Source organism: Vulpes vulpes, chromosome 13, assembly GCF_048418805.1.
Source record: "Vulpes vulpes isolate BD-2025 chromosome 13, VulVul3, whole genome shotgun sequence".
Taxonomy (NCBI): domain Eukaryota; kingdom Metazoa; phylum Chordata; class Mammalia; order Carnivora; family Canidae; genus Vulpes; species Vulpes vulpes.
In genome coordinates, this window is record NC_132792.1 from 45,384,749 (window position 1) to 45,403,306 (window position 18,558).

Consider the following 18,558-nt stretch of genomic DNA (forward strand, 5'->3'; position numbering starts at 1 on the left):
AGTTACAGAAGCAGTTATTATTTTCATCATTAGGAAAGAGGTCTGGTGCATTTTAATTGTCTAAACCTCATCATACGCCAACAACTTTTGTTCCTAGTGGAATTCAAATCACAGGGTCGTACTTTATTTAACAACTTACCCTTTTAAACTATTGTGAAGCTGCAAGTAAGGTTTAATTATATTATTGCCAATCATCTGAAGAACGGTAATTACTTGGAGCTCTTGGCCAGTATTTCTGATTAAAAGTGCTGTGGCGTACTGAACGGGTCATAGGTTCATATCCTGATCCTATTAATTTTCTTCTTATTCCTTAGACAAGGAATGACTCCACCCTTGGAAATGGTGCTTAGGAAAAATGTGATTGATCTGAAGAGCACAGATACAGGGGATGAAATCACTTCGGCTGTTGTCACTACTCTGTTTTCCTTCTTGCGTTTTGGTCATTCTCTCATTAAGGAAAGAAAGAAGAAAGAAAGGAATTGTGGCTGAAAGACTACTGTCCTGTGACAGACTTGAAATGCTTTTAATAATCTGGTAAAGTTAGCAAGGTTGATGCATGACTAAACACACTTATCTGCCAGAGAGTGAGAGGATGAGTTCCTACATCCTTATTTAGGAACAAAGTTCAGGATGCTTTCTTCTGGGAAAGGGGATGTGATACACAAGGAGGAATGTTATAAAGGTTGGATTTCTTCTCCTTTTGAAGAATGAAAACAAAACATGATCCCTGTGAGGCTACGTTGGGACTTTCCGACCTAAGAAATTATTATATCTGTTTTGCCACAAGAAGGCCAAGGGTGTCTACAGGTGTTTTTTCTGAACACCTGTTTTGCTGAGCCGGGTTGTCACGGTTGGTATTCCTGGTAAACCTAAGTGCTAACGCCTTCTCTATTTGGTTCAGCTGCCTTGGTTTTTGTTGGTCTTTAGGCTGCTTGCTAGATCTTGGTTTTGTCATTAGGCCTGCTGTTGGTGAAAATTTTCTTTCACTTTTTGCCGACGGATAGTCATTCCAGCCAAACTTTACCCATTTTTTCTGGGTGTGGGCATGCCAGAAGCCAACCTGTCCTTCTACTACTTTAGGTGTCAATGGCAGTTACGAAATCTCACAATACCAGGTTTGTATCTTAACTGTGGTGTCTCTGATTTGAACTCACACAGGTGTTTACTTCAGCTTGGTGTTAGATGGGTGGTATCTAAAAACGCCTGCAGCTCCTTTCCTTCCCCACCCTCTCTCACTTGAGATTGCCCTCTGGCACACAGTCCTTGGAAGTCTTCTCTTGTTATACATACTTGCAGCCAATCTCATCATTCTGCATCTCTTCATAAATAATTTCTTCTTTCCTTCTGTTTTTTTTAGCTCTGCCTGTGACTAGAACATGGGGACTAGATGGTACTCAATGGCCATGTTTCATTGTGTGTTATGGTTGTTTTTGGTTTTTTGTTTTTTGTTTTTTTAAGATTGTATTTATTCGTGAGAGACACAGAGAGGCAGAGACATAGGCAGAGGGAGAAGCAGGACTCGATCCCAGGATCCCAGGATCATGACCTGAGCCAAAGGCAGACGCTCAACCACTAGCCACCCACGCGTCCCCATGTTTCATTGGTTTTCACTCAAAGTGGCATCCTTAAAAAATGTTTTCCTGTTTTTAGTAAGTCCACACTTCTGTGTCTTGACTTTCTACTGTTGGACTTTCTTACCATCCCCTCGCACTCCTTACTCCCTCCAATCACTTTAATTCCTCCTCAATAATAGTCAATAAAATCAAGCCCGTTCTGCATTCCCAAGCAATTTCCTCTAGACCACGTCCTCTTTTCATTAGCTGTGAGCACAAGTATTTGCTGACATTTATTCAGCAATGAGTGGCCGACCGTGTTGAGTACTTTAGTTCCGTTTTCTGAACCATAGAATAGTGGCCCCCTTAGTCTTCTCCTATCTCATTCTCTTTCCATTCTTATTCCTGGCATCATGGTCAGAAAACAGATTTTGGGAGGAAATAGAGGTAGCTAAAAGGGTATAAACTTTCAATCATAAGGTGAATAAGGTCTGAGGACCTAACGTATAACATGGTGATTATAGTTGATAACATCCTTGGATGATTGAAGTTTGATATGAGGAGAAATTAAATGTTTCCACCTGAAAAGAAAAAAAAAAGCTAAATATGTGAGGTGATATACATGTTAATTAACTCAATGGGGAGGAATCCTTTCAAAATGTGTGCATATATTAGATCACCATGGTGTATTCTTTAAATATCCTACAATTTTATTTTTCACTTATATACTTCAATAAAGCTAGGGAAAATAAAGAAAAAAGTTCTGTGCCGCACTGAGGTAGAAATAGCATTCTATTCTGTACTACTCAGATTCAAATTAGTCCTCCAGGCCCTGGAAACTGATCCATTCATCCAACTTATTTAAAGATTTGTCATCTACTGTGTGCCAGGCAATGCCTTTGAACTGGGGACACGAGATAAATGATGCACAATTGCAGCCTTTAAAGAATTCAAAATATATTGGGAAGATTTACCAAAGGATGATGACAATACAATGCAATTGCTATGATGGGTGTATGCACGAGGGCCCATGGGAGTCTAAGGAAGAGAGCCTGCAGGGACAGCACCCCTCGGGAAATGTCTTCATAGAGAAGGTGACATCTGAACAGTCACATCAGGTCTGCTTGATGTGCTTCCAACATGGGGGCGGGGGCAGATGAGGGGATCCAGAAAGAAGACAGTCCAGCGATCTTAAGGACAGAACAAGCACATTTTTCTGTGACCGGAAAAAGGAAAATAAAGGGCAGAGGAGATAATGTTGGAAAGGAAGGACAAGGACTTATGTATGAAGGGTCTTGGTTATCTTGATGAGGAATGTGAAATTATCATCGTGTAGGTGGTAGAAAAGCAACAAAAATTGAACCAAAGACAATTACAGGAAGTTGTCCTTGCAACCACTGTACGTTTTCTCCTCTGTATCACCTCTGATTTCACTCCCTGTCTTCTCTCCAGACATGTTCTTAAATTCCTTTAAACATAGTCAAGTAGTAATAACCTCTTATATTTGATATATTAGAATCTGCGGCCTAATTTGATTAGGACCCTGACTTCCATTCCTGTTTATCACCATAGGAAGCACAGAAGATGCCCCTCTCCCTTTGGACTCTAATCCCCATAGGACGTCTACATTGCTATCCCTCCCTCCATTCCCTTCCCTTCTCTACCTTCTGACACTGTTTACTTTAGAGAAGTTTCAAGTCAGTCATGAGCAAAATCCCCTTCATAATCAACTTATTTTGAATATATTCCCTTTAGGCTTCTTTCTGTAGCTGACACAGATCTCTCTATTGATTATACATTTCCTTTCCTTTACATTCGTTCTCTTTTCTCTTTCATATTCCTTGTACGTCAGGGCTGGAGTCACAGTATACACACAGCCTTATATCCTTGTAATGCTACTTCAGGATGATTCTCCTCTCCTCCTCCATAAACACTTCAAGTCTCGACTTTGATTTTGTCAAACTGTCCCATCCTCTGTCCCTCGTTGCTAGAATCATCTACTAATTCTCGTTTTCCCTATTCTTTGATGATTTTACCTCCAGGTTCAATCCTACTCTCTTCAACACTACCCTTGTTTTAATTCTCGGTGATCTTAGTGTTGCTGTAGATAATTTTGCCAGTGTTCTGGGCTCTTAGGTCTTGAATCTCCTCTCCAATTTCATATTCATCCTGACACAGAGACTCACTTCCATAGGTATACATACTCTTGACATTGCTCTTACAAATCTCAATTGACATTGCTCTTACAAATCTCATTGCTCTTACAATCTACTAGGACTATCACTGAATATTTTTCTAGCTCATTCCTGCTAAATCATGACTAAAAACACAAAACAAACAAAAACAAAAAACCTTTGATCACCCCAGAATTTAAGAGTTGACCTTAGATTGATCTTATCACCTTGTCACAGACCTCATCCCATGCTATTCCTTCCTTCCTTACATGACACAAGTATCATGGCAGAGTCAAAAAATCACTCTTATGTATATCCACAACTCCTTCATCTTTTCCTCTGCTTTTCATAGTTACCTAGAGATACCAAGAGTCTGGTGAAATCAATACTGCCACTTTGGTATCTGCATACACACAGACAAATAAGGCTGAAGAAGGAAGACATCCCACATAATGAAGGCAATATCACTTTAAATTCATGATCCTGAAGTCTGCCTGACAACTACTCCATATTTCCCTCATCCACTGTTTACAACTGACCTATTCAAACATTTCATACGTTCTTCTTTTTCTTTTCTATTATTGTCTCAGTTGATTAGTCTTCCTGTTTCATTAAGCAAATTAAAACATTCAGAATTTGGCATTCAAGAAAGGAACTCCTGCTTATGCTTCCTACCTCTCACCCCCACCAACACAAAAAGCAACAAAAATTCATTCCTCCTATGGTTTTCTCCATCTCAGTGAATGGCAACTTCATTCTTTTCGGTGTAGGGCCAGAAAACGTGGTGTTGTCTTTGATGTTTTTCTTTGCTCATGCCTTGCATCTTGTCCTTTAAGAAACCCTATGATTCTCCTTTCAAAATATATCAAGAATTTTACTGCTCTGACTACCTCCATTACTTCTACTCTGGTCCTGAATTATTGCACTAACCTCAGAGACTGAATCATGCTGCTTCCCTTGTCCACTGTACTTGATTCTCAAGAGCAGTCACCAGAGTGATCCCGTTAAATGTAAGTCAGATTATGTCCCTCCTCTCCTCAAAAACACGATTATCCCCACCCCAGTCAGACTAGAAGCCCAAACCATTAGTATTATTTAAAATTCCATACATGTTTTAAGTTCCATTTCCTCTCTGATTTCGTTTTGTCTCTGCCTTACTATTTATCCTTATCATTTATCACTATGTAACATTCTGTATATTTTACTTTTCTATCTTGATTCTTTCCAGTACCCATTAAAATGTAAATGTTACAAGAGCAGGGATTTTTTGTATGTTTTGCTCACTACTATATCAAAGCCTAGATCAATGCCTGACTCATAGTAGGCATGCAGTAAAAGTAGTGGAATGAATGGATGATTTAATGAATGAAATTGTTTTCACATGGCTACATTATCTAAGCTGTTGTGCATGCTAATACTTTTATAGCTGTGTGATTTACTGTAATTCAAAGGATGATTTCTAATCAGAGAAGTTTGGATTTTATCTGCAACTTGCTACATGAATTTGCAAATTGTATTTAATGTCCCAAGTCTTGGTTTTCTCGTTTTAAAAATGGACATAATAATAGTGACTGACTCAAAGGATAATTGTGAGAATTAAATGAGAAAATGCAGGTAAAATGTTCAAAATGTCCAAGTTAGTAAACTTTTAATAAATCTAGTTAATATTTTTAATTAAACCTAATACGTATTATATTATTTTTCTTTTTGTGTCTTGACTTGCACATTTAAATAAGAGGAGAAGATAAGCTTTCTAAGATTGGAAATGTTAACCTCTATTTTTTTTAAACCCTTTCAATTTGTTTCACAACAATATTTAATCAGTTATTCTTTGAGAGTCAGGTAGGCCCCTGAAGTGTTTTAAATGGCTCGTTTTTGGTATGCTAAGGTCATATGATGAATCAGCCTCATGGTTTCATCCATTTTTCTATGAAGGACTACTCCAGAGTAGGAAAAAAATATTTGTTATGTACTTGGCTTTTGTGTTAAAAAAAAAAAAAAAAAGGAAGAAAGAAAGAAAAAAAAGCCCTCAGAAAGGAATTATCACAGTGCATTATAAAAATATTTTTAGAGAGTTTTCCTGAAAATGACACTCAGGAAGTTCACTGAAGACATTTGCAATCCATCTATGCAAAACTTTATATTTTATGTTCAATCATTTTAAACTTTCCACTTAGGAACATAACCCTTACGAGTATAATAGTCCCAACTGTTTGATGCTCACATAGTTCAACTTAATTTTTAGAAATAATAAATATACATGTAGGACTGGCTCTTTTGCTCATGAGTTTAATTATGATGATCCAGAAGGGACAATATGTAGAGGCCATCAGCAGGGGTGTGACTGCATAGTTTCTCTGAGAGTCTGCACTGAATAGATTTCACTGTGCAAGTTTACCACAGGTGGGAGAGATTTTTTTTTTTTCCATGAGAAACAGCCACTCTAAATAAATATATCTTGTTCAGATTGCCTCTGAGTTGATTAGAATTTGTATTCACAAAGCTAGGACTAGAATCCTAGTTTTTGTGACTTCTAGCCTGTGACTTACATTTTACACTTCTGTCTTCCTATGTTCTAGGCTAATATAAAGAAAAGCCTTCATCTAGGACTTAAAATTTAACCTTGAGTTCTAGTCACAGCTCTGTAAATTTAAAGATTTGCTGTTCTTGACAAAACCTGTCACCTCTGTGCCTTAATTTACTCACCTATGTAAAAGTAGGAATTGGATCTACATTTTTTTCCTGACTTACTGTTAGCATTATGTTCAATGTAAAAATTATAAAGGTATATTACATGCTTTCTAATTGGAAGGATATTTCAACATCAGTAGTAGCAGTTTCTGATGCTGCTAATCTTTCTTCAAATTTTATTCTTTGTTCCTTCCATTCAGTATCTAAATTTCTGTGACTACATTATCATCACCTCCCACCTCCCCAACCTTTTCAAAAATAATGTGTTGGATTTTGCCAGTAGAAAATTCAATGATAAAATCATACTGATAGTTGAAATAAGGAGTTCCTCCTATTTTTCTTGGGTGAAATTTTGAAACACCAAAGTTCCAATTCTGTACTTGGATATTAGTTACAATAGCATCTTTTCTTCTCATTTTCACAGGAAATGACTTATTTCTTGTAGCAGTTCATGAACTGGGACATGCTCTGGGATTGGAGCATTCCAATGATCCCACTGCTATCATGGCCCCATTTTACCAGTACATGGAAACTGACAACTTCAAACTACCTAATGATGATTTGCAAGGCATCCAGAAGATTTATGGTAGGTTACCACTGTTTCTGTTTGGTTAACACCACAGTGAAGTTCGGAATTCTTGCTGCATTTCCTTCTTTGAGATGGTTGCTCTAAGTATATGAGAGAGATAAATACCAAAATAAGAAAAAAAAAGTCTGGCCTATTGGCAGAAGTCTTATATCAATCAAGTTTTGTTGGCAACCGTCCAGATATCTTAATATACATATTATAGTAAATCTATACACTAATCTTTCTTATTGAGTTTAATTGCAACCTGCAGTTACACCAAAGATCTTTACACATAATTCAAAAGAAATTTCTAATATACCGAGATCATTTTTATTTATGGGGTTCAATCAGTGAATACAAATTAAGACAAAAGGAAGAAAGACTATTCCACATATTTACTATAATCATAACTCCCTCAACAGAACCATTGACCTTTATAAAGACATTTATTTCACACATAATTGTTAAGAACTTGACATTTATAATTTACATATAGAGAGTATGCTTTACTAAATTACTGAAGTGATGCTTTCATTTTACAAGACAAAGGCAAATGTGTGTTATCTGTATGTTAATATCCAGTATCCCGAAGATGTCATTTGCATTTTTAAATAGCATAGTTTAAGTTCACTAATTTATTTGCATTCATTAGTTTTTCAATTTCAATATCTCAGTGGTAACCATTCTCTCAGGGTTAAAATACGATTTGGGAAAAAAAGAAAGTCTACTTTTGTGCTGCTCTTTATTTGGGGGATACTGAGAAAAGGGAAACATCTCAGACTCAAAACTAGCCCAATCCTATGAGAGCGCAATCCTATGCCTAATTTGTACCATCAGAAATTCCTCCTAAGTGGTTAACTGAAGGAAGGCTCTTTCTCATGACCTCATGAATTAGTAGTCTAGACTGAGGTCTGCAAAAGAATATTCTTTCCATATCTAAATATTAAGTGCGAACAGCACTGTATTTCTTTTTAAAAACATAAATCCCTTGACGAATGATGCTTTACATCTGTACCAAATTATATGTGTAAACTTTGGCTTAATTTAGAAACCTCTTTTTAGAAATACCTCTTCACATTAATATTTTACTAGTGGTGTTTTAATCAATAGGTGTTTTAGATTCAGTATTCAAATGAAACACTCATCTGGCAATTTGTCAAAACATGTTATTAGAAGAAAATAATGAAAGTCAGGAAAAGGTTATAAATACAGTTGGAGACAGAGGGTGGAATAAACTTTGATTCCTTAATGTTTATCTTTTAGAAATATTTGCATAGAATCATTGTCAGTCAAAATCTAGGATTAACTTTGGTGGAGCTTACATGCATGGTTCCAGTATTCATCTTCATTTATGTATTATTTATACACCACCTACTTCCAAAAAAGATTTCAAAGCAGTTTTTCCAATAAGGACTCTGGCAAAGCTACGAAAAATGTCATTAAAAATTAACAAAGAAAGTTCAGTGACTGGGATTCAGAACTTAGCAAGATAAGGACTTTCTGATAGAGTTGGCAGTAGTTTGTTGGGTATAATGGTTTGTTTTTTCAGAAAACATACAGTCTTCAAGACTTCTTAGCTTACTCAGTCTGTGCCCTCCCCTCAGGAGTGATTGTCCTCTGCAGCATATTATGCAGCACTATTCCAGTTTGAAGTCAGCCAAGTGCTTTCCTCGTATTTTCAAAGGTCCACCTGACAAGATCCCTCCACCGACAAGACCTCTACCGACAGTGCCCCCACACCGCTCCATTCCTCCAGCTGACCCACGGAAGAATGACAGGCCCAAACCCCCTCGGCCTCCCACGGGAAGACCTTCCTATCCTGGAGCCAAACCCAACATCTGCGATGGGAACTTTAACACTTTAGCTATTCTTCGCCGTGAGATGTTTGTTTTCAAGGTAGGAGGCTGTGATTTTCTTTCTTTTTTTTTTTTTTTTCTAATGGTAGACCAAGTGTCTACAGTGTCGCTTTAAAAAACAAGTTCTCATTCATTCTAACACTACCTTCCCAGACCTCTCACAGTTAGAAGTTTCAAAAAAGCATCTTAAAAAATAAACGCACAAATGGGCTTAAATGTCTAGCAGAAGATTGCTGTAATATTCTATTTGAGGAATGTATTTATGTCAGCAGAAGCTAAAATGCCTAGAAATGTGAGGGTAAGAAAATGCTGCATGTTACGAACAGATAAAAAAGCATAATTGAAGTCATGAATAGGAACTAATAGGGATGATTTGCTTGGGAGCTTAGCCACTTGCAGACGCTCTAGAGCTATTCTATCTTTGATTTGCACCTCTTTATGAGATCCCTATGATTTCACTTGACAATTAAAGCATTGTTTTTAGGAGTAGTAGTGGATCATTCTGTTTGAGGTCTACTGGTAGAAATTTGAGTCAAAGCTCCTCCATGAGACCATCATTTTGATTTTACGAGTATATGTCATCATTGTTTTCTTCAGTCAGGTATTTTTATATACCTGATTTATTTTTTTTATTTTTTAAAAAATATTTTATTTATTTATTCATGAGAGACAGACAGAGAGGCAGAGACACAGGCAGAGGGAGAAGTAGGCTCCATGCAGGGAGCCCAAGGGACTCGATCCCGGGACTCCAGGATCACGCCCTCAGCCAAAGGCAGATGTTCAACCACTGAGCCACCCAGACATCCCTATATACCTGATTGATGTTATTTTTTAAAAAGGTTGCAAGTAAGACTAATATGTCTGAGTTCTCAGACAACACTGACAGGCAGTGTATTAAAATAAGTTACATAATGAAAAAAAATAAGTTACATAATGGATTTACTAAGTATGTTTAATATAATACTGGAAAATTAATATAGTACAATACTGAAAAATATTTTCTCCCTCAGTATTGTAAACTGATCTGAGAAAATGATGAAAAAATTGTATGTTTTATGTCGGCATTAGCATATTAAAATAACCACATTTTACCAATACCATCCATTTAAAAATAAAATAATGTGCACTCTTTTTGAGTAGACATGAATCAATAAATAATGAAATATTGTCCTACTTACACAGAATTTCCTATCTACCAGAGGCTACACTTTAAAAATATAGATTTCGTATAATTTTTAATAGACAAAGTACTCTATTTCCTTTATTGGAAAATAAGATTTGGATTTGATATAATATGCACAGGAGCATCATACTTTCCAGGAAAAATCGATGCTTTTGTTCAAACACATGAATAGATTTTTGAATTCTATAAATGCTATGCAATGCTTAATTAGGTATCTCCCATTCAATTTAAGTAGATTAATAAATTTAGATTCAAGGAGTAAAAAATAAAGCTTTCTCTCTCTCTGTCTCTCTATCTCTCTCTGTATATATAGCCACTCATTGTGCTCAGCCCACAGCAACTAGTTGAAATGAAAACAAAATGAAATCATTTGTTTCCTCTACAAGACACCAAATGACATCTGAAGGATTTTGTTTTCTCTGTTTTGGCCAAATTCAACATCCCAGCTTTATACCTTGATATCATAGTCATGTCAACAAAGTTTTAAACTTATCTGAGAGTATGATGTTAAATTTACTCTGGGTACAATCTTTCCATCCTTCCTATCTGCGTAATTACTTGGTCAATCTCAGAAAAGATTGGTATCTTCATATGTAATGATCATTTTCACCAGCCTTTCTCACTCTGCACACTGGGCGTGTTCTTGATTGATCAAGTGAAGTCTTGTGATCATTGGTTCCTGGACTCAGGAATGGATAAAAAGCAAATAGACCAACTCTCAAGTAGAATAATACAGTAGCCACTATTATTAATGTCAAAATAAGTATATGAAGAATATGAGTAAGGCCTGCTTCTCTAACCTCTCATGTTATCTTGGATTCCTTTATCAAAACTATAGGACAGAGTTCCTAAACTCTATCTGAATTTAATTTCTTTTTTTCACTGGTCCCTGCCTTCTTTCTAAGAATAATTACGATTGGGGATATCTTCTGATAGGCATTGCATTCTTTTAATCTCCATTTACTTGATGGATTTTTGTATCACTTGACTTGATAATTTTCCTACTCATCTCCTCTTTCATACAGTGCCCAGACTTGCTTCCTAGGCACCAGGTATGTATGCATAGGAGATAGCACTCCTGTCTCTATGGAGCTTGTATTCCAGCCGTGAAGACAGACACGAACTTAAGTACTTTCAAGATGTAGGGGTAAAAGGTACAACAGGGACATGAAAAGAAAGTGCCGAAGTCTAGTTGAGTATATCAAGAAAACCTGACTGAGAAAAAGCTTATCCTGAATTTTGAAAGAAAAATTTCTTAGGCACATTAAAGAAATTGGTTATTCGGTGTCTAAAACAGTTGATGTATTGAGGGAGAGAAGCTAGACGTGTTAACTCTAGTGCAAAATGACAAATGATATAAATCAGAAATAAACAAGATTTGATCAAAGCCAAGAAAGCATGATTGAGTGATACTTGCTCTTAATTAATAGTTACCATGGATTGGGTTACTAATACGTCCCTGAATAGATCTAGGCACTTTACAGCCATAACCTCTAAGCCTTATAATAACACTGCAGGATGCATAGAATTCTCTGTTTTACAAATGAGAAAACTGAGAATCAGAAAAGTGAAGTAGTTAGTTAGTCTGAGTTACAAGGTTTTAAGCAGTAGTCAGGAGTTGAACGCAGGTCTACTTGATTCTAAAATCTGTATTTTCCCCACTAAGCTTTCCTACCTGAAAGAGTAAGGGAAAGTTTAAAAGAAAGGTGGTAGGCTTTAAGCTATATCTTTAAATAGTAAATATTCAAGGAATATTTATTGAGCTCCTACCATGAGAGGCTGTTTTAGGCACTGACCATGCGGTAGTAACCAAAGCAACTAGACTCTGGCTTCTTGGAGCTTACATTCTAGCTTTCAAAGTGCTTCACACAGAAGCACGCCATGGGCCCCTGAATGAGGTGGGAAAGCATCCTAAAAATTCTTTCTTTATTAATAACTGGTGGTCCCCTAAGTCTTCCCTCTATACCTAAATAGTCTATCCTAACTTTACCTCAAATTACTGTCATCTCCCCATATCCGTTCTACTTGCCTGGAATTACTCTCTGCCAGCCTCTCTTGTGCATGCCTGCCTTTTTTCTTTTAACATACTCATCATTAGTTTCATAGTTTGCTCTTTATTAACTATTCTTTCAAATATATTTTAGGATCACCCACTCTTTGATCCCACTTTTACTAATGTAACTTGATTCTCTACTTTTCTTCATTACAGATTCTCTATACAAATTAGGAACCTCTTTATCTCCTCAACCCTTCCCCCATCTGACACTCGTTTCACTGTAGTTATTAATGTCTGGGGCTTCATTGCAAGCTTCTGCTTATCTAAAACTTCCCTCCTTGATGTCTTCCACATGTCCCAAGCTCTTTGACTATTCTTCAACCTCAAATCTCTTTCTAGTGATTTCTATATTTATCCCCTCCATTTGATTAGCACGTTTTTAATTTCTATCTTCTCTATTTCTCATTGTAGTGCATCTCTCATTTGTAGACTTCTTCAAAGCAGGATTGGTTCATGTGGGCTTCATAGTGCTCAAGCTAATGAACAAGGATCTCAATATAAGAATTATTTAATGAAAATAGAGCTACTATCAGGTTTATGCAAAAACAATCAACCAGTATAATGTTTCTGAAAATGTTTCATTCCACTAGTCTGTTATTCCTTGCCCAAAGATTTCTATGAGTATGATTTACTTAAAAATCTATATGTATGTTTTACTTAAATTCTGAAAATCTAGATATAAATAAAAGGTAATATCATCAGATAATTTTGTTTTCTTATTAGAAAGGAACCTTTCTTTAGAATGGTAGTTTTAACATAATTCTTGGAAGCAAGCTTCCTCTTCAGAGATTTGATTTATATTGAGCTTTCCAGGCATTCATTTATTTGAAGTGGAGTTCATCTGGGTATATTTCAATATGGAAATATAATAAACATTACATATATTTAATATACAGTACACACACACACACACACACACATATATATAAAATTCTGTCCTGCCCTATAGATAAAATTCTGAATCTATTCACATGAGAAAGTTAAGCTTTCCATGTAGTTTCATAATCTTTGGGAATGTTAACCACCTACAGCAAGGAAATGAAAATCAAAACAAAATGCCAAGGAATCGAGGAACAAAACAGCAACACAACAGAAGGTCTATCCTTACTCTAAAGAGGTTATTTTTAAGAATGTCCCCTGAAGAGCTTAAGCTGTGTATATCACATGAGGCTGCTGGTGTGACAACGCTGATGACAGGAAGATTTGATGGTTCAAATGATGACTCAAAGTTCTTTTGGACCACAAGATAAAAACATTGAATATTTAGCTCTGTTGTGGTGTAAAAGAAAGCAGAATTAGCCAAACTGGTATGGGATATGTTTCAGCACATGATATTTTGTTATGTAGGAAAGACTGCAGTAGTAACTATTCTTCCTGAAGTTGAAGATAGGAAGAAAAACTGTATCCACACCTGGAATTCTTTTAACATGAATAGGCATGTCTGTGCACACGCACACACACACACACACGTAAGCACACACACACGAAAGGTTTCACTTGGCAACTGACCAGTTCTTCATATCAAAGGGAACAAAAGCCAATGCTTTACAGTAGAGCCAGAAAGGATAGTGTTAAAAGGCTAAGCTGTCCTAGAACAGCATTCACGGAAGTACAGTAAAGTATATTCCCAATTAGAATAGAAGAACAAGGCTTAGGACTCTCATTAAGGAAAACATTTCATCGTTTACCAAAATAGCAACAACAATAACAACAAGAAAGCAAGCCAACACAGAAATCAATCGGTACTTTCCTTTATCAAATTCTCTTCTATTCATGTATATTCATCACAAAACTAAGTGTTCTTAAATATGACCATCTTCACTTATGACTACCTACTTAATTCTACTGGAGAATCAGAGTTCCTTTTATTTCCATAGAAACAGACTTGACCAGAGTCTGCCCTCATTAATACTAGCTTAACTTCTATTGAAAGTACAATGTCTCATTAGCCAAGCCTTGTAAGTATAAGGTATGACTCAATTTCATTTGCAAGATGGTGGTTTTGTTTCATAAAAGAAGAGATTTTATATGACAGGGAGAGAGAGGTGGAGACTCCGGGGGCAGGGAAATGGGGAGATGTTGTACAAAGGGTAACATTTTCAGTTATAAGCCCTGGAGACCTAATATACAGCATAGTGACAATAGTTAATAATAATGTATCACTTACTTGAAATTTGCTAAAGTAGATCTCAATTGTTGTCACCATAAAAAAAAAATTAGGTAACTATGTGAGGTGATGGATAGGTCTGTTAGTCTGATTGTGGTAATCATTTCACAATGTATACTTATTACAAATCATCAAGTTGTATACCTTAAATATATACCATTTTTATTTGTCAGTAGACCTCATTAAAGTTGGGGCAAAAAGCCAAGGTTCTTTCACCCACAAAGCTGCACGATAACTGCATTTTGCTTTGCTTCTCTGATCTCTCCACCTCTTTCTCATTCTGCTCATTTTCACTCACTCAGTGCCAGCTGCACTTATCTCCCTGCTGTGTTTGAACTTGCCAGCCATTTGCTTTGCAGGTCTTTCCCTGTCAAATACCAGATATTCACCTATCTTCCAGATTTCTCTGGCTCTTTATAAAGCAGCAGAAGGCTATCTCCAGTCTCTATTCCTATGCAGTGTGCTATTACACGGGTCTGCATGAGGCTAGATATATGGAAGGAAACAATATTTGTAGAAATTCAGATGAGTTTCTTGTGGATTCTATAAACTTTGTGCCATCTTTGTGACTCTAAAGAATAGGTTTGCCATTTACAATTGGAAGACTTCTCTCCCAGCTCATAACCTAATGATTCATTCATTCTTGTTGCATACTTGCATGTTCTTGTTTACAGTATAGGATAATCCTATCAGTATAGGATAATGCTTAAACTTTATTTTTTTAAGACTTTATATATTTTTCGTGAGAGACACAGAGGCAGAGACACAGGCAGAGGGAGAATCAGGCTCCTTCCGGGGAGATTGAGGCGGGACTTGATCCCAGGACCTGGGGATCATGACCTGAGCCAAAGGCAGATGCTCAACCACTGAGCTACCCAGGCACCCCCAATGCTTAAACTTCTAGACATTAGAAATAGACTCGGAGTCAGATCCCATTTGTCATAGGCTCCAGACAAGAACGGAACTACTCCTGTATTTACTGCTGGATTGAGCCATGCCATGAATGTAGCAGACAATAAATATTTTTGAAAATATCTCTGAGCTCATTTTCCTTATCTGTATCGTGGCTAATAAATTCCATCATAGGTATATAGGAAGCTGAGGAAATGGTAGCTTTTATGTCGCAAGACAGACTTGGCATTTGGAATTACTCATTATATTCAATAACTCAAATTCCCATGCTGTTTGAAGTTAGTTTTAAAAATAACTTTTAGCTGAGTAAAGATCACAGAAAAATGGCCCAAATTTGTATTTTATAAGGGAAAGGAATAGAATGGTTTATGATTGTTGCTATTGTTCCTATCACTTTACTCAGCGAAATAATTAAAAATATTCTGTTGTCAGATGGAGGCGCCCAAAGGGGCTCAGTCAGCTATGCTTCTGACTGTTGGTTTTGGCTCCTGTCAAGATCTCATGATTCTTGGAATTGAGCCCCCCTGCCTCCTCCGGTCTAGCTCCATGCTTAGTGGAGTCTGCCTGAAGATGCTCTCCCTCTGCCTCTCCCCCCCCACTCACAAGCTCTCCCTCTCTCTCTAAATAATTAAATCTTAAATATATATATATATATGTGTATATATATATATACACATATATATATATATATATTCTGTTGTCAGAGAATCCAAAAAGTGTTTTAAAAAAATACTTAGAGAAATTACACAACAGAGGGTAATCTAAAATTACTCTGCATCATAGCTTAATTCTGTATTGCCAAGAAGTATTAACTGTTATTAATAGTTTGTTATAATTGGGGCTAGCTTCGCATTAGACCAAAGGGAGCAATCGCCAAGACACAGCAAGCAGAGTATTAATTAAATTTCCTTGTAGTACGAAATCATGGTCTTGCAAATATCTTAGGTAAGTAAATATTTGGGAGAGCAACTGGAATTATGTGTAATACTGAATTTTAATGTCAATATTAATTGATTTTCAAAATATTGGTATTCTCTATGGCTTAAGATTTAATCCTTGAAATATTTAAATTCTTTACTAATGTTTTCTGACCATCGGGTCAAGTGTCTAAGTATTCAGAAGAATGGATTCACAGTCACTTCTATTTCCAATTTTCTCTCTAGTCACCTTATTTTTAGGTGACCTCAAACATTTTAAGCATATATTTGGATACTTGTTTTGGATTCAGGAAAACTATTTTTATTAATAATATAAAATAGGACATTTAATATATGGTTACAAATAGGCCCATAAATACAGAGAACAAATAGGTGTTTGACAGAGAGGAGGGGGTAAGGGAATGGGCAAAATGAGTGAAGAGGAGTCAGAGGTACAGGTGTCCAGTTACAGGATGAATAAGTCACAAGGATGAAAGTGCAGCATAGGGAATAGTCAGTGGTGTTGTGTTAGCATTGTGTGGTGATGGATGGTAGTTACATTTGTGGTGAGGACAGCATAAATGCAAACTGGTGCAGCCACTGTGGAAGACAGCATAGGGGTTCCTCAAAAAAGTTAAAAATAGAACTACCTTATGACCCAGCAATTGGACTACAAGGTACTTACCCAAGGGATACAAAAATACCAATTCGAAGGGATGCATGCACCCCACTGTTTATAGCAGCATTATCAACAATATCCAAATGATAGAAGCAGTCCAAGTCGCCATTAACTGACAGATGGAAGAAAATGTGGTATATATGATATATGGAATATTACTCAACCATAAAAAAGAATGAAATCTTGCCATTTGCAATGATGAGGATGGAGCTAGACGATATTACACTAAACGACATAAGCTGGTCAGAGAAAGACAGATACCATAGGATTTTATTCACATGTGGAATTTAAGAAACAAAACAAATGAACATAGTGGGGAGAAAAGAGCGGATAACCATGAAACAGACTCTTCACTATAGAGAACAAACTGATGGGAGATGGGTTAAATCGGTGATGGAAATTAAGGAGGGCACTTGTGATGAGCACTAGATGTTATATGTGAGTGTTGAATCACTAAATTCTACACCTGAAATTTAATGTGAGTATGTTAACTAACTGGAATTTAAATAAAAAATTAAAACAAAAATCACTATGTTGCGCACCTAAAACTAATCTAACATAGTCAACTATATTTCAAAAAAAAAAAAGTAAAAAAAAAAAATATATGCTTGCACTGCATATTTTAGGGACTAAACTATGTTTTATCATGTACGGTTTGATACAAATATATAGTATGAATGGAAAAATTCCATATAGTCATGCAAAAGTACTTTCTGAAAGCATATTAATTGTGAGCTTATTTGAAAAACCCTCTCCCTCCAAGCAATTTCAATTTTTCTATTCTACAATTATTAATAATCTAAGTCTTCTCAATATCAAAAATGTTTTTTATTCCATGTTTGTCATAATCTATAGCTTTATATTGAGATTTTTTACAAAGAAAGTGCTCACACTCACAATTATTTTTCAGAGCACTTTTACCAAGAGCAAGATTAATAAGCAGTTTAGTTCAAGATGTATGCCATACATAAAAAAGTAGATTTTCTTTTATATTAGAAGTTTTGAAAATAAGCACTTCTCCAGTTTTTTTCTTTCATGTTTGGCATTTGTGACTGTGCCACTCTTGACCTCTTACGTATCTGTGAAGCAAAAATGAGACTTTATTTCTTCCATTCCCCTTTTAACCTTTCTATTAACAATGTCGTGATTATCATTGTGCTTTGTGGACTATGTGAAGTTATTGAAACATTCATCCAGCTCTTCAGAATTTCTTAGAAGCCTTTGTTTTTCTTAGCACGTGGAAATATATAAGACACATAGAAATATGTAAAATAGAGGCCAAAGTTGTCATTATTGGCAAATTATGTGACAGTCTACCTGGAAAATTCCTGGAAAAATCAGTGGCCAGGGGCCAGGGGAGACTCTTAACTGTGTTATGATAGATGTCCTGAGCCATAGTAAAATAGTGAAATAGAGCTTTTCTAATAAGCACTTTGACTATAAAATTGAGAAATATTTTTCTTGACATGAAAAAGCAACTCGAAGGATTAAACTTAACTAGCAGTACTTGTCCTACTGGCAGCATTCAATAAATATTTATTAAATGAACAGTGTTTGGGGGGCACCTGGGTCGTTCAGTTAAGCATCGGACTCTTGATTTTGGCTCAGGTCATGATCTTAGGGTTGTGAGATCAAGCCCCGTGTCAGACTCCGCACTCAGTAGGGAGTCGGCTTGAGATTCTCTCTCTCCTTCTCCTTCTGCCCCTCCCCCCCACTCCCTTTTGCTCTCTCTCAAAAAATAAATAAATCTTAAAAAAAAAAAAAAAACAATGTTTTTACTTCTAACTCTACTCTCTCTGCAT

At 36.3% G+C, this 18,558-nt stretch overlaps 1 protein-coding gene across 1 annotated transcript in view; it reads left to right on the plus strand.

The window, feature by feature from the left end:
- The window catches only part of MMP16 (matrix metallopeptidase 16), a 289,423-nt gene that overhangs the window by 200,912 nt on the left and 69,953 nt on the right, over nt 1-18,558 (plus strand). The window contains exons 5-6 of the mRNA XM_026013297.2: nt 6,843-7,004; nt 8,671-8,882. Coding sequence (XP_025869082.1) covers nt 6,843-7,004; nt 8,671-8,882 — 374 coding nt within the window. The remainder of the gene's footprint in view (nt 1-6,842; nt 7,005-8,670; nt 8,883-18,558) is intronic.